The sequence below is a fragment of the Poecilia latipinna genome, unplaced genomic scaffold (assembly GCF_001443285.1).
Source record: "Poecilia latipinna isolate Pla-1442-1.1 unplaced genomic scaffold, P_latipinna-1.0 Scaffold1222, whole genome shotgun sequence".
Classification (NCBI taxonomy): domain Eukaryota; kingdom Metazoa; phylum Chordata; class Actinopteri; order Cyprinodontiformes; family Poeciliidae; genus Poecilia; species Poecilia latipinna.
Window position 1 is genome coordinate 106,194 of NW_015113838.1, and position 24,218 is coordinate 130,411.

Consider the following 24,218-nt stretch of genomic DNA (forward strand, 5'->3'; position numbering starts at 1 on the left):
TCATTCAACCAAGTCGTTTGTTTCTGGTAGGAAGTGGAGCAGACGTACCCAAAAGAATAAAACAAGTGTTTTTATTTGCGCATTTGCATATAATAAAAAAATAAATGTTTAATAATCAGCTCCCTTCTCAATAATCAAAGGCAAAATCTTTATAGGCATTACAGCAATCAAACTCTCCTTATAACTGCTGAGAGGCAGATTTTTTTCTATCTGAGCTCCAAATGTTTGAAAGTGGAAGGGCTCCTTGTCATCACCCTAATCTTCAGCTCCCATCACAGATTCCCAATCAGATTTAATCCAGTCGCTCTAAAAAGATTAAGATTACCTCCAGTGAGAAGAAACAAGTTGGCAAAATTAAAATATTACTTTAAACTTAAATCTGCCAGAAGTATGAATAATTTCACTCTTAACTTTGCATACATTTTAACTTTGTATAATCTTGAAAACATTTTACTTCTGATCCTTTTACTTATTGTGAGAAAATTTTCAAGGAATGCACTTAGTGATCATCAGGTAAACTTCTATCATCTTGTTGATTCCCAGAAAAAGACAATTTATTATAAAAAATATTATTTCTTTCGGGGAGAAAAACGCATATAACAACACACAGGAATACATTCTGGACTTCATTTGCTGAAAATGAAATAGGTTAAGAGAAGAGGAAAATGATCATAAAGAGTTATTGCTGTGTAGCAAATAATGTGCTTATTACTCATATGAAACATTTAAGACATCTGGATTTGAGGGTCTTTTCAGGGCAATAAAGCAAAAGTTCAGTTCATTTACCCATGAAAAAATGGGTAAGAATCACTCAAGTAATTCACCGCGTACTGTTCAAATTCATTTGCCACGATTCCCGCTTCACAACTTCAGACTCTCAATGTGCTTCTCTACTTCCAGGATCATCTCGTTCCGGCTTTTCCTGATGTCCAGGGTGAGCGCGTTCTCCTCGTCTGACGGAGGCTCCAAAATATCAAACTGGGAGCGCAGCAGATCTGCCTTCATGTAATGTCCCTGTCGGGCCACCATCCTCTGGTGAATGAGATCGTAGTCGCCATGCAGGTAGAGGAAGAAGACCTCTGGAGAGGAGGGAAGTGAGGCGCTACTGGTCGGTGCCACCGCCGTGGCGCCGTGGAGGAGGATCTGCCGGTAGAGGCGCTTCAGAGCTGAACACGCTAAAAGAGCGTCTGAGCCTGAAGACCTTTCTCTGTGTCGGGAAAACATGAACAGAAATTTAAATATTGAAATGTCAGAGACTTCCCCTGATATACTGCATGGTTATTAATATTTTTAAAGTGAGGAATGAACTAAAATGTCAAAGTTTACTTTGGTCACAAAGCGACGGAGCGGATGGAGAAAAAAAAGCAGCACAACGATGAGCAGGCGGTGGGGAAAAAAAACAGGAGAAGCCGTCTTTGATGTCACCGGAGGCATTTTAACATCTTCACTTCTTCTCCTCACTCTCTCTCTCTCTCTAAATCTGCTTTTACTCCCCCAAACTCCCTTCCCAGTCGCTGCGGTTTTCAGCTTAATTTTCAAACCCATTTTTGCTATTTTTTGATCTTTCTGAATATTTTTATGTCTGCTTCGTCCTACCTCACCGCTATGCTTTTGAGATTTGTAAAACTGGATCTGGCTTGCTTCCATCAGTAGAAATATCAGGTATTTCATTGCTGCATACAATAGTCCAAAGAGTCTATAACGTTAAGGATGCAGTTAGATTTGATCTAAAATATGTTAGTAGTAGTACGGGTGTGAACCGATGTCATAAAAGAGAATATTTGTGAGTCTCTGTGTGGTTCTCACCTCTCAATGACTTCATGTAGTCTGAGAAGCCAAGGAAGTCTGTCCTGAAAGACAAGAAATAATAAATTAAGATGTTTTCAGTTCAATGAACTGATTTGAAGTTTAATTCGATTAACTCTAAAATATATAGAGTTAATTTTAGGTAATAAATATAAATCCTAAACATATTTTAAGAAAAAATGGGTTAGTTATGTTATGTAATTAGGTCAGATATTAGGTAAAACGTCTGAGAACTTTTACAGTGCCAGACAGATTTTTTTTTTGTAAGCAAATTGAAAACAAGTAATATTCCTTTGAGAACTAAGAAATAAAATTAACTAATGTAACATCTGTAACTGTAAAGCAGCAGAAATCTCAATACGTTGATTCACACTAAGGGCTCGTTTTAAAGACACTCAACACATAAAACTTGTTTAGGTGATATTAATAAAACACAAGCAAACAAATCAGGCAGAGACAGTGAGATCTGAGATCAATGAGCTCCATAACAGAGTCTCACACCTTTAGGTCCTGGCTTCGACTCATTTTGTTTATGCCAGCCTCATTCTGCCAACTAACACCAGAATGAAAGGTTTGTTGTCACGAAAGCCTGACAGTAATCCTTTATTTACATTTCTGCTTTGCTCCATCATTTAATCTCAATCTGCCAACTGTTGACTGTCACTGAATCATTTGCGGCATGTGTTGGACGGAGGTATTCCTCCGCAGCCTTCAGAGTAAACCCCTGCGTGGGAGGTTATCATCTGTCACCAAACAGCAAAATGGCGCCAAATGCTGCCAGATTCTCTCTGCCGGGAAGGAAAGAAGAACGGACACAAAGAAAAAAGGAGAAAATGACAGGAGGGGTGAGGGAAGGAGACAATGGCGAGAGGATTCTTTCTTTCGACTCAAAGAAAGAATAAAGTATTATAAGACTGTGGGGCGTTTCACTGAAGCAGAGAAGCAATGGAAACGGGGTGGTCGTTTTTTGTAAGAGTAGGGAAAATATATATAAATACTGGTTATAAGCCATAACGTCAATATTAATATCTGCAGTTGGCCCAAATTTCTTATAACGGTGCATCCAGAGTTTTATGAAATGGGTAGAAGAGTCTGGAAATACAAGTGCGATTCAGTTGTCAATCCAGTTGTCAAGCTTTGTTGTGGTTTAGGAGAATAATTTAATCGTGAACTGAACTCTGGTAATAATTTACACGTTAACTAAAGCTGACATGAAAACCTACAGGACATTGTTTGTGTGGAAACATTTGTAGCAAGGTATACACTGTTGTCGTGTTATACCATTTTAATTGCGTTGTCCTGACAAAGCTACAGAGGTCCCCAATGTTTATGACAAAATCAGTTTCTGTAACTGATGGGTGAAATAAAAAAAAATAAAAATGCACACAAACACACGCGTGCAGACTCCTGGGCTGACCTGGTCTGTGAGCGGTTCTCCACGAGCCATCTTCTCAATGTTCTCCTGCGGGTGGAAGTTGTCGCCTTCATAGAAGGGCCAGCCAAGCTGAGGAGAACCATGCATGACAAGGTCAGTATAAATGTCCTTCCGTATGAACATAACGCCAGCAGAGAGTGTTGTGTTTGGGTAGTGAGCCGTCCAAGTTTTTACCCTTTCAGAAAGGAATGTCCCCAAACTGGTTCTGTTTTCCCAAAAAAAAAAAAAAAAAAAAACAAGAAAGAAAAACAGACAAAAATGAGCTAACTTATTAAACTAATGTTCACAATACTTTTCTGTATTAGGCAGACAAATGATTGCTGGAAATCAGACAGTGCAACGTTAATAAACCTAATTTCAGAATGGTGGAAAATACAGAAAATACTGAATTGAAAATACAGTCATCCTGTTTTCAGGGTGGAGTGATTTGAAGTGAATGACAATACCTCATAAAGGTTGGATTATTTATTAAATGTGTCACTCCATAAGCTACTTTGTTAAATTCATATATCAAAAATCACAGATTTTTAAAGAACAATAGTTAGTGAACCCTATAAGAACACATACGTACTTTCCACAACCCGAGACTCCCATTATGATGTAGATCATTTTGTCTGTGACGTTCAGAAGTGCTAAAACAAATGATACAACAAATCAAATACTGCATAATCAAGTGTAGAAGGTTACAGATCCTTCTAGCAACCAAATTAATACCACAGTTTTAAAATGAATATATTTTTTATTGAAGTAACATTTTCTTACACTGAAAAAAAAACAGAATAGTTTTATATAAAATCAGTGGTTCCTCAGTCATTGCTACACTTAACTGCAAAATAAATGAAACTATTTTTATGCTATATTTAACTTTTTTAAATTGATCAGCTTGTCTAGAAAATGTCTAGTAAAACCATGCTGTTATGTTGCGGTACGAATATGTAAAGCCACAAATGCCAATTTCAAGGTCAAATATGTGGAAAATGATCTCATGCCCACTGTAAAGTATGGTGGAGGATTTGTGGTGCTGAGGGCCTGTTTTGGTTTTAAAGTACCTCGGTAGAAGAGCAATGTATCATGAACTCTTTTAAATACTTTTGAATAATAAATCATATTAAAGTTTGTAGGATGAGCAGAAGAGAAGGAAGAATATGACTGTTGGAGAGAAAAAGTCCCCCACTTGTTATTCTCCAGTCTTGTGAAATGTTAACACTGAATGCTGTCATGTTGTAAAAAGTGCTGACAGAAGGGGTAGCTACCCGTAACTGCGATGTAAAACTGTCCTATTTTTTTAGCGTAGGATTCTCCAACAATATAAAATGCTGCCGAAATTAGTTCAAGCCTTTTTATGCATCTTTGCAAGCGGTCCAAACAACTGCACACTGTATACCGACTCACCGTTAGCCTACAGTGACTGAACAGATGCTGTTTCCGTAGCTTCTGTCACAGCAGCAGCAAAACAATAAATGGAGAAACCCTGCTGACAAACGCCCCACTTTATTTGTTAGTGTCTGTAAAACTCTGAGAGGGTACAACGACTCAGGGCTCAGCAAGATAACCCAACAAACGCATTACTGCAGCTCCGAAAGCGCTTGGACCGTGGCCACGAGTTGTTCTGATACGTAATGACGCACGCCGCTTACGTTGACAATTTAAAGGTACAGGGTCCTCGACTCGCGTTACATCAAAATAAATAGGGGCTTCTAAGCTGGCCTTGACGTCATTATTGCGGGCAATTTAGGGAGTTTGGACCAGAAAGGCTTAAAATAAAATAAAATGTAAGAATACATGTAAATTAAGTAATTAATTATTAATATTGTATTATTGTTTTATTCTATAAAATATACGTGATTGCACTTAATTACAAAGAAATATATAATCACATTATATAAAGAGAGCTATTTAGAATATTGTTTGGAAATCTGAGTGCAGCTGTCAGATTTTACTGCAGCGAATTCACCTGAATCGTCAGCATAAACAAAGTGATGGAGCTGAAATTTGATGGACACACACAGCGGAAGCAGGGTTAAACCAGACGGAGAGAGAGAGAGAGAGAGAGAGGGAGAGGAGAAAAGCCATCATCTCTCCTGGAGATCAATAAGCGGGCCACAAAGAGAGCAGACGGACACAATCCTTCCTTCCTCCCTCCCGCTCTGTCGCATCCATCCATTCTCTTATCCATCCATCTATCCATTCATCCATCCACCCATTCATCTCCAAGGGCGGTTCAAGGGGTGACGAGACCAGACGGACACATGTTATGCCGTGCGTAAAGCGTGACCCCTCCGTGTGTTTTTTACACGTTTTTTTTTTTCTTTTTTGCATCTGTTTCGCACTTGGAGACACTGACATGAGGAGCTGAAACCGACACCGACCCAACAATGAAAATGCTCCGGTTTCGCAGCCCCAGCATACGCTCCTTGGACCAGGAGGTCCTCTGCACGATCCGATTACTGGACGACTCCGAGATCTCCTGCACCATCCAGGTAGAGGACTGAAAACCTTGTTGATATTACTATTAATTTTATTTGTACACACAGACAAGAGGCAAAATAAGACTGTAACAGTCTACCCTCATGGTGAACACTATCATGATGTTTACTTGGAGGAACAGCATTTGCGCGCATCCTTCCTGCAGTTTGCATGCCGTAATTTACTGTGGACTGGTTCTCTTTGCTCTACATACTAAAGAGAGACATGCATTTGTTATGAGAAATATTAATGTGAGTCACAGTGAGAGAAGTTATAATGAACTTTGCTTCATCGTCAAAAAAGACACGATGGAGCTCCATGGGCTTGGTGGGGAATATGGTAAATATTTAGGGGTTGTTCATTTAAAATATCCAAATAAAGTTGGATTAGTGGAAGGTTGATGTTGGTGTTTACTTCTGTGATTTAGGCACCCATAGATGCGATACATTTTACTACTAAAACTAAGAAAGTGATCATAAAGCTCTCAGAAGAAATGAATTTTGCTTTGTTTTGTTTTAAGTTATAAATCTTTGGATTTGATTTATTTTATATTTCTCTCCTACTAAAGTTAGATGGATCTCATCTGAGTTTATTTCCAGTTTATTTCCATTCTAAATGCAGCTGCTTGTGGAGTCTGAGAGTTCACAAGATTCGTATCTAATTTGACTCGATTTCTTACCTGCTACTGCTGTACACTTCCACTAATTTAGCTGTTAGTCATGGAAGATAATCATCAGTATGAAAGCATTCGAGCGAATTAAGGTGTGGCCAGTGATAGTATTTAGTTTCAGGTTGCAGTATGTTCCAGAACTGCAGCTTTTATATCCAGCTGAGATCAGGGGTTTTTTATCCTTAAGTCTATGAGCTGGTAACAAACACTGGTGCTTACAAGTTTACTTACATTCATCGTAAGCATAAATGTCATAAATTTTGTAATTGTACTTATTTCCTTGAGCTGCTTTTCTTTCCTAGCTGGAATGATTCAACAACATAAAACATAAGAAAACAAAAGTTGGGTGTACAAGTTTGAATTTTTCATGAATTTTCTCTAATCACAGATTGGTTGAAATTATACACATATCAAATTGCATACAGAAATATCCCAACTATTATTTGATCAAATGTCTGCAGAAAAAAACATGCACTGTGTGTAGCTATCAGCCTTCTGACTTAATTCTGCCTGGATATTTGTCGTCTCTTCTTACCAAAAATGGTAGAACAATTGCTTTTTTTGTTGTTGTTGTTTTCTGGCAGAGTTTTCTTGACTTTGAAGTTATTCCAGAAGCTTAATGTTAGTCTTCTTTGTTAATTCAGAAACTATCTTTGATGTGTCTGTGTTTAAATTATGACAAGCAGTCATTTTATGATTAATTCAAACCAAACATAAGTTCATTTTACATCACATTGCCTGCTGATTGAGAAAGAAGCACCTGCTCCAAAATTGACATCTAGGTTTAAATTGGACAAAAAGGCTTCTCGTCAGAGAACACAAATAGACTGATTGTAGGAGTCAGCACTGTATCAGCTGTCATCCATGCTGGTGGCAGTGTCATGCTGTGGGATCTGATTTCAGCTACTTGTACATTGTACAAAGTGAATGTAATAATGAAGATGAAGAGCTTCCTTCAAATCATTCACCCTTACATCAAATTTACAGCTAGTTAAAACAAGACACAACAGGATGTTTCAGCAGCAGAACTAAATAATTAAAACTGGTTCTGGGACAGATATAGCAGGCTACAACATTTTAAAAGAAAGTCTGTCAGCACTGCCTAGAGCAGCTGCCAAATATCCTGACAGAATTTTGCAAGTGGAGCTTTTTGATGGCTAAAGAAAGCATGCAGTTGATGTACAGCTTACTAAATGACATTTATGCAAATAGTAGCCAGTAGGAACGTATATTTTTCAGCCTGCATGAATAACTTTCCGTACAAGTAACAGACAAATGGGATCTAAAAAGTGGCTGAAAAACTAAGAGAAAAATTGTTGAGGGTATTAACGTTTAGGCCCTCAACATTTATCTAAAGTTTTGTGAAACTGAAAAACTTCCTTGAAAGTGCATGCTGCTGGTTGATGTTTCGAGATCTTTTGGCGCAGTTGCCTATTTTTATTTTTTTGTAAATGGCTCAATCTGTAAGTGCAGCACTTTGTCTCAGAAGTAGTTGCCAACATCAGCATTGTTGTTTCACTCCGGCCGACTAAACAGCCTCGCTCCGTGTCCTGCTAACCGTCTTTGTGATACTCTGCATGTACCCAATCAATGATTAAAAAAAACAGCATTTCATGCACAAACAGAAATGGATGGAGCAGAGTGTGACACAGATTTTGGTGTTCACAAAACACCAAAACACTTGTGTGTTTGTCTCTTTGAATACTCAGAAACGTACTAAGGTGTGTGTTCGCATCAGAAAACATGAAAGTGTGGACTTTCACCAGGAGATGCTGAAATGCACTCCGAAATGGGTCTTAGGGCTTTTAACCAGCATTTGTCTGAATTATCAAGAAATGGACATGTGCGTTTCTAGCTGACTGCATTTTCCTGGGCTTTCTTTAATGGCTTTGTGTTCCGGTGCTAAGCTGCTCCTTCCTACATATTTCATGACATCCTGATCTCGTCACAGTACACTTCTGCAGCTCAACAGCACTTCTCTTCTTTCTATTGTGTAAAGACTATCGGCTCTGGAATTAGTTTTCCTTTGTCTCCACAGTGTCATCGACTGTCTTATTTTATATATTCTGCTGTGCTGTGTATGTAGGTCAGGATAAAATATCAGTGGGAGCGCTAGATTAAACAGATGGGATCAGAAGAATCGGATGAGATTTAGCATTTTGAAAATTGTGCGTGGAGTGAGTCTGACTTGTTCACTCCAATTTTCAGACTTAGAAATATTGGACCAAACTGGTTTTCTACTGCGATGTCCAGTCAGATGGGACTGGAGATTGTACAAAAATGTGGCTTGACCTGCTGGGTGGCTTATACCAAAAGTGGTATTTGAATCGAAATTTTTACTTCCATCTAAATCCAGCAGATAATTTAAAAGCTTTTTAAGGCTTTTAGAGATTTTTAGACCTTCTAGTCTAAAAACAAAAAACTGAACTTAAGAGTCATCATATTCAGACCAGCATAAAAACTACAGCAATGTTCTTATTTTATTTTGAATATCTTAAAAATAACTAAAAGAACTTTTAGATAGGATATTATGATACTGAAAATGGCTAGAAAGAGGCAGGCTTGTAGTTAACGGAAAACGTGGTTTTTATACTTATCTTCAAATGCAACAGTTATTATAATTAACTGAATATTATTAAATCTGAAGGTTTTTTTTGACACAGAGTGCTATCTACTCTGTTTAGAAAACTTTAATACAATCATAAACAGCTTATTTTGCCAGCCAATATATCTGTGGCGGAAAGAAAAATGTCAAGTAAGAATTTTGACTTAAATAGACATTTTTCCCAACATATTACTAACTTACACACAAATTGCAGAAGAATCAAGCTTGAATCTTTGCGTAATTTATTTATTTATGTAATCTTGTATTCAAACCTCTATGAATACAAGTTTGAATACAAGATTGAAGGAATTTCAACTGGTGTTTCACGTGACTGACGGCAGACGCTCTGGGTTGGATTTCTGGCCCTTTGCTGCATGTTCTCTGTTTCTCTTCCCACTGTTCCTCTTTTCTACCTAGTAATGAGTAAAAGACACCAGTCCTACAAAACCTTGAAAAAGAAATGAAGTGAAATGAAATAAAGCATGTTCTTAACAGGATTACCAAGCAGTGTCAGAAGGAAGGAAGGAAAGAGAAGAGCTTGTCTTGTTTTATTAGATTACGGTTAGAATAACACAAAAGTTTAAATCTGTTATTCATGCCCAGGTGAAGCGTCCTACCACCGTCTCTTCATACTTTCACAGTTATGCGCTATTCACTTCAGCAAGTTTTAGTTTATTTAAAGTCAGTTTACTTATGTTTTCTTATTATTAAGTTAAAATGTATTTTAAGGTATACTTGTGTCAAAGATACTTGGTATCTATGGATTTTTGGGCCATTGCTCTTGACTGAATTGGAGAAACTGAGTCAGGTTTGCAGCCAGCCTTGCTCATGCATAACTTTTCAGCTCTGCGTGACGGAGATCAGGGCTTTCAATGGCAACTCCAAAAAAAAAAATGCTTTGGATCATTAACCAGTTATAAGAGCAGTTTGTGCTCAAGGTTTGACTTCCTGGCTGAAGTTTTGGCATGTTGCTTTAATATTTCCTCATAACATTCTCTCTTCTTGATGTTTGTTTTGTAAAGTGTGCCAGCCTTTCTCCTGTAGAAAATCACCTCCACTTTATATGATGTTGTTACCTTCATACTTCAAAGTTAGAACAGGGTTCTTCATTTTTCATGGTCACCAGTAGCCATTATGGTAAAATATTTACAGTTTAGCTTCATCACTCCACATGACATGTTTCCAGACATTAAGGTTTGTATAAACCGTAGTCCAATTTTTTTTTCTCTTTCTATGAGCCGGTTACTTCTTCCTCACTGAATGGCCTTCCAAAATACCGGACTCCTTTAACTTGGGTCAATGACAGACACTCTTTTACCATTTTTCATTGAACCACGTTGATTTCTTGAACTCAGAGCCCATCTCTGTCCTGAACAGTATGTGAGGGTTAAACATTCCTATGAATTTTATGGATATAAATCATGGCGGTTATATAAATGGGCTTAAAACAAGAGAAGCTTAGTCTGATTTAATTTCAGAACATGACAGAAAGTGTTATGTTTCCTTCAGTTAATGTAAACATCTGCTTCCAAATGTATGTTTGTGGTCAGAGCTTAATAGTAAGACAGATAGGAAGTCTGAGGAGATGTCTGTGTGTTTATGTGTGTGTTTGTTCATGCATAGTGTGTGTTCCTCATGTTTGTGTTGTGGCCGTGTTCGGTCAAACCCGCTGCAGGAGAGACATGTCAAGATCAATACACTCTGACCTCCTCTCATTTCACCTCCTCCTTCACTCTCTCTCCCTTTCTTCTCATCCTCCCATCTGTCCCTTCAGTGTCTTCTTCTACTTTATTCTCTTCCGTTCCGCCCCCCCACTTCTCCTCTGCTCCACTTCCAGCTTCATCCCCGTCAGACCACCGTTTTCTGCTCAATTATCTATCCTTTTGCTGCCTCGCTCTCTCCTGCTTCTCTGTGACACATCATGTTTAATTAAGGAAGATCACTGTTCTTCATGAGGCCAGCATCAGTCAGCTGTCAGTGATAAAAAGTGTGTTTGTGTGTGTGTGTGTGTGTGTGTGTGTGTGTGTGTGTGTGTGTGTTGTTTGAGGACAAGCGAAGCTCTAAAAGCAATCAAAGTTATTCCATAAAGACCTTAATTCACCGTGGAAGAGATGATTGGATTTCAGTGTGTCAACTTTAAAATTATAATCTGAGATGAGTCAGCAATAAATTATAAGCGCAGTTTATTTAAGGAATCATTAAAATGATAGAATCGCGTCATGCTGTCTCTGCAGTTTGGGCAAAGAGATGTGTGTTTGTGAACAAACCCAACACTCTGCACTTGTTTCAGCTTGCAGGCATTATTTGAAGCAATTTATAAATAGCATCAGTTTTCTATTCTTATCCCACTCGCCGGCATCTCTTTGATGTTTTGCCCAAGATGACTAAAGAGAAATAATCCTTTCTGTGACTGCTGCTCGCGAAACAACAGGAAGCAGCAAGAGATCAGGCGGCACCGTATAATTAAGGAAGCGACTTGTCAACAGAAGCACAAGTGGGCACAAAACTTAGAAGGCTGATAAGAGATAATGTGGGTTATATGTATATTGTAGCTGGGAGAAAGTGGCACTGAAAATCGACACCATGAAGGAAAGGAAGAGGAAATGTGATGGCGTGGCTGTGGAAAAAAAGATTAAGTAGATTAAAACATCAAACGGATTCAAAATGAGGCCGCGCCAGCTCACAGTTTTTTTTTCTTCTTTTTTTTGTAATGGGAGACGGGGAGGAAAAGAATAAACATAAAAATAAAAGCATATAAAATAAAAACTGTTTAAGTTGCCATCAAAGAATAAAAAAGGTCAGTGTAAAAAAATAACAGAAGGAGACAGGTGTCATTAGGGTCCATTTACAGAAACCAGTTTCCTTTGAGACTCTAATATGAGCTACAGCGCATCAACTTTAATGAAGTAGTCTTTTAATGTAGTAATTAACTCGTTGCAGAGATTAGATGTGTTTAAAAACAATTTTTTTCAAATGTAGAAGGTACTCAATCGTGTAGTTTATCGTGCTTTTTGCAGTGTTTTGTATTGTTGTCATATTTCGCGAAGGAGACAAAATGGTTTCACGACCTTTGCGCTTTCTTATAACCACATATTTTGGACCTAAAGTCTCTAAATTACAGAACAAACACTTAGGAACTACAAAAAACACAGAGTGATATGAAACATGATTTACTTCTTTACAGTTTTTTTTTCTTCTCTCATTTTGTCAAACATATTTTGGGTCATCAAACTAATTCTAGCATCAGACAAAGAGTTTTGAAATTATTATTTGCACAAGTAAAGGGGGAAAGAAGTATACCATCAGCATCAGAAAGCAGATTTTTTTTCCATACATGTTCAAACATGTGGCAGAAACAAAGGAAATCTGAAGGACAAATTGTTTTCAGAGCACTTATTTTGTCCCTTTATCTAGATTAAAGCACAAACATTTTCTTTTTGCATGTGACAAACCTACATACAAGGAGAGGGAATAATTTTCTTCTACCCCAACAAAAAAAAGTTCCTAATAACCTAATGGTATACAACATATCTTTTTTTTTATCTTTTTTTTTCACACAGTTCCTCCTTTGCGTGGGCATAGTTTTGAAATGGCTGGAAATAAAAAGTGCTTCATGCGTTCAGTCAGTGCTGCATCTGCAGTCGTGTTGGTATCGTCACACTTTGTTCAATTTCCAGTTTTACAGAGAGAGGCGATGTTCCATTAAATGCGAACGGCTTCAGCTTCATATTTCATAATTTATAGCTCTTCCTGTGAGCAGATTAGCTTGTGTGCACAGCCATGAAATTCAGCGTTTGGAGCCGCAAACAACATGCTTTTACAAAAGCATACGTGTGGGTTCATTTGTGCAAGCCTTTGAGCCTATGCTGTGTGTAAATATGAGCATCTTCAGAACATGACAGGCAATGAAAAGGTCATTGGTTTCTTTCCCTGCACTCTGGGACAAGGTCACCGTTATCGCTCAAAGGGATGTAGAGAGTTGCCAGCAAAATGGCAACAGAAACCTAATTTAAAGTAGATTTAATTTAATTGTTTAAATGTAAAACCTAATGTTTTAAATGTCAACCAAGGATGTTCTTTTAAATCCTAATAGGTATGCCAGATTTTCTATGCATCGATCTTCAATACCTGGTTCATCCATTCAGGATTGCAGGGGCTCTGGTACATATCAACTGTACCACAGGTTAAAGTTTATCGTGATTTGAGACAAACACACTAATATGAAAGAAAAGTTTAGAGTCAACCTTACATGCATGTTTTAGTTCTCAGGAAATGAGAGTCCTTACAGAAAATCCATACTTGTATGGAAAGAACATGCAAACTCAACAAATGTAATTCACAGCTTCTCACTGTGAATAAAACCCAGGAACATCTCCCTGTAAACTATTCAGTGCTTTGTGTTGCCGCCTGGCCAAGTTGTACCAAATACATTTGTACATGTTACACAGAGAGAAAAAGAATCTGTCAGAAATGGAGACAGCAATGGACTCGAACATACAGCCCACAAAGAGCTGATTTTGAGCAAAGAATATCCCAGTGTTAAAATGGTCTAGTCAAAGTCCAAACCAAAATCAAATAAAAAAATCGGGATGTGAAAATTGCTTTTTCATAGTTGCTCTCAATCCAATGTATTAATAAATTATTATTTTTTCTTCCTCTTCACAATCATGCACCACTTGTAGTTGGTCTGTCACATAAAATCCCAATAAAATATTTTGAGGATTTTATTCATAACTAAAAAAGAGTAAAGGTTACGAATTCTGTTGAAATGCAAAACCGAGAAAAAAAAATTGAATAAAGCCTGTACAGTAAGTACAAGACCAAACTAAAACAAAAGACAATGTGTACTTGGAAAAAAGAAGTAAAAAGTACACACAGTTCTCATCCCAAAAACCTGTGATCCCTTTACCTCAGCTCTTATTATGCGCACTGAAACACTCCACTGCTTTTCCAGCAGCCCACTCCACGTCCAGCCCATCGATTTGTCTCTGTTATATCCTCATCAAGGCCCCAAATCGATCTGTTCATTGGCTTCAAGCCTAATGTGTTTGGTGGCTTTAGATATATTGGCACTCTTAACAGTAGGACAAGAATGTTGCCACACTTGCAGAAAAGACTGCTCGTATATTCCAATACCTAATTGGGGAAAAGCTTGGCAAATGGGTCCAATTCCATTCTTAATCTTTTTTTTCCCCTGCAGACCAGCAGCAGTGAATGTATACATAAATATAAATCAGTTTGGTATTCATCTCTTTTAGTTGCTACACTCTAAATTAGTTTGCATTCAGTATTAAACAGGACATATCCCTGTATTTAAACACTTACTCTCTTTTCTCTCCCCTCTGATTCAATTCCTACGGGGTTTGCAGACACGAACGCAAACCCCACTCGGCAGGAATTTTACACTTACTCTCTCAAAGCGTGTCAGCTCGGCCAATTAGGTTCGGCGTGTCATGAAATGAACTGTGTAGCAGTCGATAAGGAGCAATCATAATTGAGCTGGCATGCAAAATGATTAAATAACAAGTAGTGCTTAACTGGGGCAAGGCACCCTGCCAGTGTAGGAGTTCTTGTGGTCACCAAGTCTGGATCTGGTCAAAGAAATATATTTCAGCTCTGTTAGATGGCTGCAGTTAAAGTGTGTTTTTAATCAACATCATTTACATTTATCTAAGAAAAAGCTGTTGAAGGGTCCAGGTGCTCTTTTTTTTTGTTGAATATGCACAGCATCTCAGTAGCATCACTCCTTCATTTATTCATATACAGCGTAAGGGGTGTCTGCAGCTCGATGTCTCCGCTGTCTCCTCAGCTAATTGAAGGTGTATGAATCACTGACTTTAAAGGTTGTGTATGCAAACAGCATTTATCCTTTCTGCACAACTGAGCGTTAGCAGGCTGACAGGCTGTTGCTGAAAAACTCATTTGGCGAACCAGTCAGAGAGAAAATGAAGTACTGCTGAAAGTTTGAAGCTGTAAAAGTGTATTTTTTTAATGCCATGAAGTGGGTATGTTTTAAGTATTAAAACTGATTTTAATAAAGACACCTGAAATGAAACAACAATTTTTCAATTAGATAGACCCTCAGCAAACTCTTGCTATTGTGTAACTGATGCCAATGAGAAAGTGACTGGACAAGTTTAAATTTCATGAGCGCTAGAACAGAAGTCATGTTCACCATAAACTAAATAAACAGAATTTTGGTAAAAAGTGAACCTCATGCCAGATGTGAGAGATGGAGGTGTCATAATGTGGGACAGCAACACCTGATCAGCTCATCATAAAATAAAATGTATCAGGGGGAGCTTGAGAAAAATGTGAGATCATGTATACAAAAATAAATACAACAGAACTGGGCCTGTAATATTACAATGATCCAAAACACACCAGTAAACTGATTGAGAATTTTGAAAAAGATTATTTAGGACAAACCAGGAATAGCACAAAAGACAAAAAACATAAATGTGTCCACTTCTTCAGGATGGAATAAATTACATTTTACTGCATCACATTTTCCTTTTTTTTAAATTATATGATCAGTGGATCATTGTTGATGCCCCCTAGTGGTCAATACATTGTTAGCAGCAAAATCAAAAGGGTCAGGTTTTAGCTACTTCCAGCACAATGGATGCTGAGGTGAGTGATTCTTCATCATTGCAGACAGGATGTCTGCATAGTGTAACATGAGACATTGGCAATTGACTTTTTTGTATCTCAGGCAAATTTTGCTGTACTGGAGATCAGAAATGGAAATGGCATTTTTAAGGTTTAGTTCTAATTTTACTAACCTTTCAATACGAAGGTGCGATCGCAGTCATGCTGGTGCATCAGATTACAAAAGGTTTAGTATCAGAGGCATGGAAATATGATGCATTTATTTTTACATGTGACCAAAATTCAGGACAAAGATGCAGCTGTGTGAGATGTAGGACAGAAAGAGCTAACAAAGAAACAGCAGAAGCTTCTGAAAATCTCACCTCAGAAATATGCTTCCCCTTCGTTCTTTGTGTTGTTCTTGGTTTTTTGCCTATTTTGGCCTCTTTTCTTTTGGCAGATTAGCTTTGTGAATCAATCATTTACGTACAAAGAAATTACATTAAAGGTATAATATAAAGTCGAGCACCAAGTTTAGTTTAGATCCTTGGATTTTGTCAGATGTTTTCTTATGTTGACAATACATTTTGACAAAAATGATCAATAAATAATTGTTAGTTTATTTTTATAATTGTGGCCAAGCTGCTAAAAGTTTTTCCTCCTAATCCTACGTTGCGTGTGCATGGCTTTCTTCGAGTGATCTGACTTTCTTTGCCAAACCAGAAAACTGCATGTCTGAGTAAGTCGGTGAATTTAGGAGCGAGTGTGTGGATGGATGGTTGTTTGTCTTATGCATTCCTGCGATTGCCTCCTTCTTGAGCAGGACAGAAAAAGGATGACTGTTGCATTTTTCTTATGCTTTTAGAAGAGTTGTTGCTCACTTGTTGGCCATCATGTGGACTCTGCTGGCCGTGACAGCGCTGTTTTACACGAGCAAGAAAAAAAACTACAGAGTGGATTCGGACTAAACTGATGTCAAAGTGCACTTTGCCAAGCTGAACACACTCGTCGCTGCTGCTCTGTTTAAAGTGTGTGTGTGTGTGTGTGTGTGTGTGTGTGTGTGTGTGTGTGTGTGTGTGTGTGTGTGTGTGTGTGTGTGAGTGGACTGAGAGAGTTCGGGAGAGACAGCACTTTGCTGTCATTAGGTGAGATCATGTAAAGACAGTATGACCGGGTTAATTTTTAATGTCCAGCCTTTGGAAATATAAAATATGCATCCAGCCCTTGTTGGACATGACATAGACTCTTTACATCTCTCTTCCACACTTTGTCTCTTTCTCTGCCTCACTAGTCAACCTTCCTGTCTCTCTGTTATATACTTTCTTTTTTTATCCATGGTTTGCTTTCCCTCTCGTTCAGCCTCTCAGCGTGTATGGCCTTGTTTGACTCTGTCTGGTCGGGTTTTCTCTCTTCCTACTTGGCATCTATCCACCTCTGTTCTTCCTCTGAATGTTTGCCCTGAGAACCAGACAGAGGGAAGGTGTTGTTTGATGATCTCACTGGAAAGCGCTTGAAGCGTAGCCGTTTTCACTCTGATTCTCCTATTCTCCTTCTCCCTCTCTGTCTGTTTGTGTTTGCTTGTTACATTTAACAGCTTGGTTGCTACGTTGTCACGGATCTGCTGGAAATCCTTAGGAGATATGGCCAAATACACACCGACAGAGATGAGGAGCTTGTACAGGAAGGGGGAAGTCTTTCTATGCGTTCTGCAAACACACTCGTGTTTTCTCTCTATTTCTATGGACAAACCAATGGTGATTCCAGATTCCAACTCAGAGGTCCCTGAGATCATAAACTGAGCTCTGTTGCTGCTATTTAGAGCTCAGGGTTGGATAGTGCTGTGTTATACTGAATTTTATCCCCACTTTATGATGAACACATGCAGCATCAAGAGGACCTCAAAAGGAGGTCATTTTATTTCATAGCGCTATGCTTTTACACTTTCCATGTATATTCATATTTTAAGACAATAGGACACAATTAAATAATTATTTATTTGTTAAAATGTTTCAAATAGTGGTATATATTTTTATTTTAAAAAATGGTGTTACTCGCTAAACAAAGATATATAAGCACAAATGTGTTTTCTTGCTGAGGAATATGTTCGGACACTGTGACAGCCTGAGTTTGCTGCTGTGGCTGAAATAACTAAATGGTCCTTCTGTAATCCTTTTCATAAGCTGAGAGATATTTTTCTACACGGTCCAGTTAAAGTAACCCAAACAACACATCTCAAGATCTGGGCTTTGGCTTGATTTTACGTTCCACTTCTGCTTCAGCTTTAATAATTTTTGACAGTCTCACATTTTCCTCAAAGAAACTTTGGTCTATGGTGGAATTCATACTGGATTTTATGATGGGAAGCTGGACCAGCTGCAGCAGAGCATCCCCAAACATGACACTTCCTCCGCCATGCTTCAGTCTGTATGAGGTTATTTTAATATGATGCTGAATTTGGTTTATTTGTCAGTTATGGTGCAAAAAAATAATCTAGACTTTCCAAAGATTTCTTCTTTGAACACATTTCATCACAGTCTCTTGTAATTATTGTGGCACTTTTTGGGGGACTTAATTGAATAAATCTGCTTGGAAAGCCACACCTGGGCATGTAGCCTGTTTTTTCAAATTTTATTTTATGTTTTCCACCTGTTGACTATTTTTATTCGATAACCAAATGGCTGATTTAAAATTCTGCTAATCTTTTTTAAATAAATTAAAAGTCTTAAAGGTCATTTCTTAATTAGATATGTCATATTCACATGACTGTGAGACATCTTGCTAGTACATTTGATAATTTAGCAGTCCTCCTGTGCTATGGTTGTAGGATGTGCTTTTATGTGAACTCCTGTGTAATGTGCAGTCGTGTGCTTGTTTCATGTCTAATTATGTTCCACTGTGGAAAGCATTGACCTGAAATTTTCGGCTTCATCTATTTTGCATTTCATGTTCATGGTTTTTTTTTCTGCTTTGCTCATTTTAAGGGTGAACTCAGGCATTGTTATCGGAAATGTTAAATACACACAGAGATGCAGGTTTCACCAATAATCAAGGTATATTTTTTAAATTGTTTTCATTGTAAGATTATTCTGTCCCTTTTAAAGACTCGTCTGTTTTAAGGCTTTTTGCTTATATTTTTCATCATTTACTTACTTCAGAAAGGTAAACTCTCATATGGATTTATTACACACACAGTAAAATATTTTGAGCCTTTTGTGCAATTTCTTGTAATTTTTCTGATTGTGGCTTACAGATAATAAAAAAAAAATCTAAATGTGTCTCACAAGATCCTATTTTTTGCCTCAGATCAATATATATATAAAAAAATATAATTTAAACAGAAATACCAAGCTTCAGAAAAGATTGGTAATTCTATTCACTCAGTGTTCGGTCATCTTTTTGCATGAATTACTGCGTCAGTGCAGTGCAGCATGGAGGCTGCAGCTATCCTTGTTCTTAGCAGGCCTTTTCCTACCACACTTTTTCCTTCCACTCAACTTTCCAGGAATATGCTTACATACGCACTCTGTGAGAAACCTGCTTCTTCAGCAATTACTTTTTGTGGCTTAGCCTCCTTGTCGAGAGTGTCAGTGACTGTTTTCATATGTCAGGTCAGCAGTGAAAGAGAGAGAGATTTTTTAAAAGCTCAGGAAACCTTTGCAGGTGTTTTAAGTTAATTCGCTAATTAGGGTGTGACGCCTTGAGTTTCCTGTATGTAACCTCTTCACAATATTCTAATTTTCTGTGACACTGAGTACTGTTTTCTTTTTTATCTGTAATCCATTATCACCAAAATCAGAAGAAATAAAGGTTGGCAATGCTTCCTAAAATGTGTAATTAATCTATTTCACTTTCTATAAGGAGAGACATAAAATTGAACATTTTTGCCAAATTCTAACCATTGGATATGTATACAATCAGAATGAATTGTTTAACAGAGCACGAGTGCAGCTGAATAAAACTAGAACATATTTAGCAACTGGTTGACTGTGGGGCAGCTCGACATTGTTGTTGGCCAGCAGTTGTACTTATTCTGTTTCCATCATGGGGCCAAAGACCCAGCTGCAGCTGTGGCTCTGTTTGTGTGTGATGATGAGAAAGGGGTTAGTGAAACACATCAAGGGCAAATGCAGGGTTTTATTGGATCAATGAGTCTTGCATAACTGAGCACAGAATATACTGGCCCTGGGTGGCGTGATGAGAAGCTGTGACGCATGTGAAGTGATGAGACTTCAGCCTAATAAATTTTTATAGCTTTATCATTTCCTATAATTTATCAGAATCAAAGGCTATAACAAGAATGAAGTGCATCTGTGTGACAATATGATAAGGTGGCTGTATGAACACAGAAACATTTAGGTTGTTATGAAGTGTGTAGATGTGGAGGTGATTAATATTGATGGAGTATTGATTGCTTTGAGCCGGCTCTGTGTTTATGAACCACAGCGGCTGAGTCAACACTATAACTACAGTAACTAACTACATCAGCACCAAGAGGCTAAAAAGTTGCAGACACAGTTCTTTAAGTTAGTGGCTTATACTCCAGTGAAATAATGTGTGCAGCACAGGAATATGGTCCAACTAAGGGTCATTGTCTTTAAAATGTGTGCTGGAGTAACTACCAGCTGCAGCTGTTTGTGTGGTTTGTTGTTTTTTGCAGAGGTTACACCAAAGTAGTGGTTGATGTAAAGCTGCACAAGACACTAGACACTTCTTTTGCTTTTTGTTGCTTTGCAGAAAGAGACCAAAGGCCAGTTCCTGTTGGACCATGTTTGTAATCACTACAACCTGCTGGAGAAGGACTACTTTGGCATACGATACGTAGATCCTGAGAAGCAAAGGGTAACTATGAAACACAACAACACAAAATGGACTGTTTTCATCTTTCTTTCAGGTCATTCAGTCGATTTCAGTGACAGGTGGTGGAGGGTAAAGGATAAAGCCATATTTTTCTGCTTAAATATAAAGAAACAACACAGTAAGCGACCAATTTATGCATCTTCAAATGCTTGTAAACACAAAATCAAATCAAACCAAGTTTGATTTGTGTAACACAATTCAGCAACAAAGTATTTCAAAGTGCTTTGTATCATAAAAATACAAAGTCATAACCCATACAGTCAACAATTGAAACATTGGATTTTCTCAAGTGCCATTGTTACACATCAGATTGTTGATAATTGCTTCATTGATTATGTTTCAAGAGCAACTCTAAACAGGCGGTTTTTTAAAAAGCGAATGTATTTGGTAGAGTTGCTCCCTGCGAAATACTAAATTTTGATTCTTAAATGAGAAACCGATCTTATCTTACCTTCACAAAAGTCTGAAAATCAGTCACTGTCTCCTTTTGTCCAGGCGTGAGGGACGGACAGACAGACCCGCCCACCGGGTCTCGTCTCCACTGTAAACAATAGTCGTCCTGCTGTTGCCAACTTAGCAACTTTCTGTGTAGCATCCACTGTTTGCTTAAAATAATATATTCAAGCAAATCAAAATAAGTGGAAACACCCCAAACTAAGACCAGTCCAAGAAGCTCTGCTTAGTATTTTTTCAGCAGACCTCGCAGGACTGTCTCCATGAGCAATTGGTGACATTTTGCCTCTATTAACAAAATGAAATCGTCAGCAGAAGAACAATCGCAAACAGAATCACACTCACTAGAGAAAGTAGTTGCACTGAGTCACCGCTGCCAGAATTGCTCTGTTAGATATTACTCAGACAGCAGTGGTTGCATTACGTTACAGGCTCAAGTGACAAATAATCAAGATCGGTCTCAATATTTCAAGCAGCCTACGCACACAGACGAGACCAGACGCTTCATTCAGCTACACTGAATTTACAGAGACAAAAGCACCAACACACAGCAAGTATTGTTGGAAAAATAATACTGCAGAGAGCTCAGTAAAGCAAACATGCACAAAAAAAAGTTTATAGGTTTTGTATTCCAAGGGAGGATGACTGAAAAGTACTTTAAAAACCACACAGAAGTCAAATAAGCTATCACTAATCAGAGATGTTCTGTTCTGCATGTCAGCTCAATAAACTTTTCCTCTCAGTGTGACAAAAAAGATCTTTGTTTTAAAATATTTGGACAGTAAAAAGGCATTATTTCAAATTAGAACTTTCTCCAACAGTTTTGAGATGTGGAGCTGAAATTTGTTTTCTTTCCTTAAATGTTTTTCTTTGAATCTTCAAGAATCCAACCACTCTGATTTCCACGTGTACTTTTTAAAATTAGGTGTGATGAAATCGTTAGTCCCTTACGAGCATTTAACAAAAACTTTGCAGGAAAACAAAACAAGATAATTTAATTGAATTTTGATACAGATTCCATCAGAAAACTCTAGATGTGAAGAGGTCACTAAAACACAGATGTCATGTTTCAAGAGGAAAAAGAATAGAAATATATGCATAAATATGACATTCTCTTTATTTGCCTTGCTCTTTCAAGAGGTCTGTCGTTTTTAAGTTTACTTCATTTTGACTTTCATTCATGTCCTATTTTCCTCTCTTTTAGCACTGGCTGGAGCCCAACAAGCCTGTGGTGAAGCAAATGAAGTGTAAGTGTCCCTTCTGCTCACCTTGTTGCATTAGGGTCTCTGGAAATGCAACAGCAAGTGTACTACAGTGCCCTCCATAATGACTGGCAGCCTTGGCAAAAAGCTTTAAACAAGTTAATGTTTAAATGCAACAGCAGCATCAGAAACTGACAGAACATTAACCTTTGGAGGGAGATTTCTTACCTCCTGTGTCATCTCATTGCATGTGAAACTAAGATGAAATGAATGACATCTCTTAGAGTGAGCATTTATTTATTTTCTGTCCTTTTGTATCATCATCCATTATTTCACTTCTTTGCCAGCTTCAGGTTATCACCTAAGACACAGATGGAAAAAATAATATTCTCAGAAAACTCTTGATTTGTAAGTTTTTGGACAGTAGGTGTAATGTTAAATAGATTCCTCCATGCTGTAAGGTTCGTGTACAGGGCAGCTGAAACTATAAAAACTTGTTGGACTCTGGCCGTGTGTTCAATCAAAGATGTTGCAGCGACTTTGATCCTGAAAAACAGCAGCTGCTGACTGAGTAACGCATCTCCAATAAGCCATGATGAGCCCCATTTTTTTTTTTTTATATATTAATTTCAAAACTTGGAACAATGAATTTTGGCTCAATCAAATCAAACACATCACTTGTGATCAAGATTGAAAAATTATGTGAGATGACAAAAAAAGAAAAAAAGAGTTTGAATAAAGTTTCCGAAACCTACCTGTTGGATACGGCAGTATCAGGAAAATAACATGCTTACGCACCCCTACGCATCAGCTGAGGGGTAGCACAATCCGGACACATGTACCACCACGACAAATAAACAAAAACATCAACATTCGCTTTTGGTTCTTACAGGCATCTTTTGGTAATCTCTGAAAGAATCGGCATTACGCTGTTCCAGTTCTTTTAAAGTTTTAATTTATTGCTCTGACTGCTTTTTGGCAGTCAGAGCAAGTGAAGTGGCAAGTTTGAGCCAGTTTCTATTTTTCTGCAGCCATGTCCTGACTAGTAAGATCAACACCGAGATGCCTTATTTAAATGTCATGTTCTCTTGTCTTTCCGATGTTGAAGGCAGGCTAGAAGAAACAGACCTCCAGAGAATAAAGGATTTAGTGGATTGCCAATTCAGATTCACACTTTGATTAATTTTAGTATTTAGAAAAAAGTACAAACTTAAACAACTTTAAATATTTCCGCTACCAGTGATTCTTGAGAATACACAGCAAATTCGGCAGTGTCAGATTTCCAGTGCAAGTGTTGTATGTTGAAAATAGAGTGTTAATTCAACAACATGAGTGTTAGTTTCCCTAACACTCACCTGCTGCAGCAGAGGTTGGAGCAGGCCCCCTGCCTGGACCTACATGGGAAGTAGAACATTACTTCGGGGATCCAAATTTTCTTCATAACATATGATAAGAACTGTAAAGGAGAGCTCTCTACTGATGAAAACTGTGTACGATACCCCAGTAGGGTGCCCCATTGTTGGCTCATGGTTGCTAAAAACCTTACCAGACTGATTGATTTTAGTGACATAGTGAGTGTAAAATATTGAGTAAAATGTTGCGCCACTTGACTGGCTTTATTTTCACTCTTATATTTAACTTTATGACACAGAAAACTACAAATGAATCGTCCTTATTGTCTCTAGGTGCAATCTGGGTAAAGCTTGTCACCAACGTCATCATCAGTCACTTGGCAACAAACGGCAAACTAGCTAGAGCATTTGTAGGGATTTCGTTACAATATGTTCTGTCAGATACGCTGCCAGAATATCATACATGCAGTCAGTACGCATGCCCCGCGCATGCGCATTAAGAAGTCCGACCGTCAGTGGAGTTGTCAGTTCAGCATACGCAACAAGTTATAAGTCATTAAATTGTTTATAATATGATACAACATGATAACTAGATAGATATACATGCGTTGTCGTGGTTTCAAAGTGTATTTAAAGCAGGGTCAGCTGCAGCTGCAGTCAACTACAACACACGCCCGTGTAAAACTCATTAACCTACTTACCCGCCATACAGCTGTTAATAACAAAGTGTATGATGATCTACGTCATGATTCTATGTTGATGATTAAATAAAATCATATGG

The 24,218-nt window shown here is 37.9% G+C and overlaps 2 protein-coding genes across 13 annotated transcripts in view; one reads left to right on the forward strand and one right to left on the reverse strand.

Moving 5' to 3' along the window:
- Positions 1 to 57: 57 nt before the first annotated feature.
- Positions 58 to 4,856, reverse strand: LOC106960739 (IDNK gluconokinase). Of its 4 annotated transcripts, XM_015054010.1 has the most exons (6): positions 4,630 to 4,856; positions 3,813 to 3,873; positions 3,416 to 3,446; positions 3,224 to 3,310; positions 1,807 to 1,850; positions 58 to 1,207 (listed from the first exon to the last, which is right to left on the reverse strand). In XM_015054010.1, exons 2-6 carry the CDS (start codon positions 3,848 to 3,850, stop codon positions 862 to 864), a joined length of 546 nt encoding a protein of 181 aa, XP_014909496.1. In that variant the 5' UTR covers positions 3,851 to 3,873; positions 4,630 to 4,856; the 3' UTR covers positions 58 to 861. The 4 variants fall into 4 exon arrangements, with proteins under 4 accessions (XP_014909496.1, XP_014909495.1, XP_014909494.1 ...); XM_015054009.1 differs by having other exon boundaries at positions 3,224 to 3,446; positions 4,634 to 4,856; XM_015054008.1 differs by having other exon boundaries at positions 3,224 to 3,446.
- A 288-nt stretch (positions 4,857 to 5,144) lies between these two features.
- The window catches only part of frmd3 (FERM domain containing 3), a 43,376-nt gene continuing 24,302 nt past the window's right edge, over positions 5,145 to 24,218 (forward strand). For 3 of the 9 annotated variants that reach the window (XM_015054000.1, XM_015054001.1, XM_015053996.1), the window contains exons 1-3: positions 5,147 to 5,721; positions 20,308 to 20,412; positions 22,088 to 22,130. In XM_015054000.1, the coding sequence (XP_014909486.1) occupies positions 5,617 to 5,721; positions 20,308 to 20,412; positions 22,088 to 22,130 (253 nt within the window). In that variant the 5' untranslated portion in view covers positions 5,147 to 5,616. Of the gene's footprint in view, positions 5,722 to 20,307; positions 20,413 to 22,087; positions 22,131 to 24,218 lie in introns of all 9 variants that reach the window. The other 6 variants (XM_015053995.1, XM_015053998.1, XM_015054003.1 and 3 more) reach the window with 4 other exon arrangements.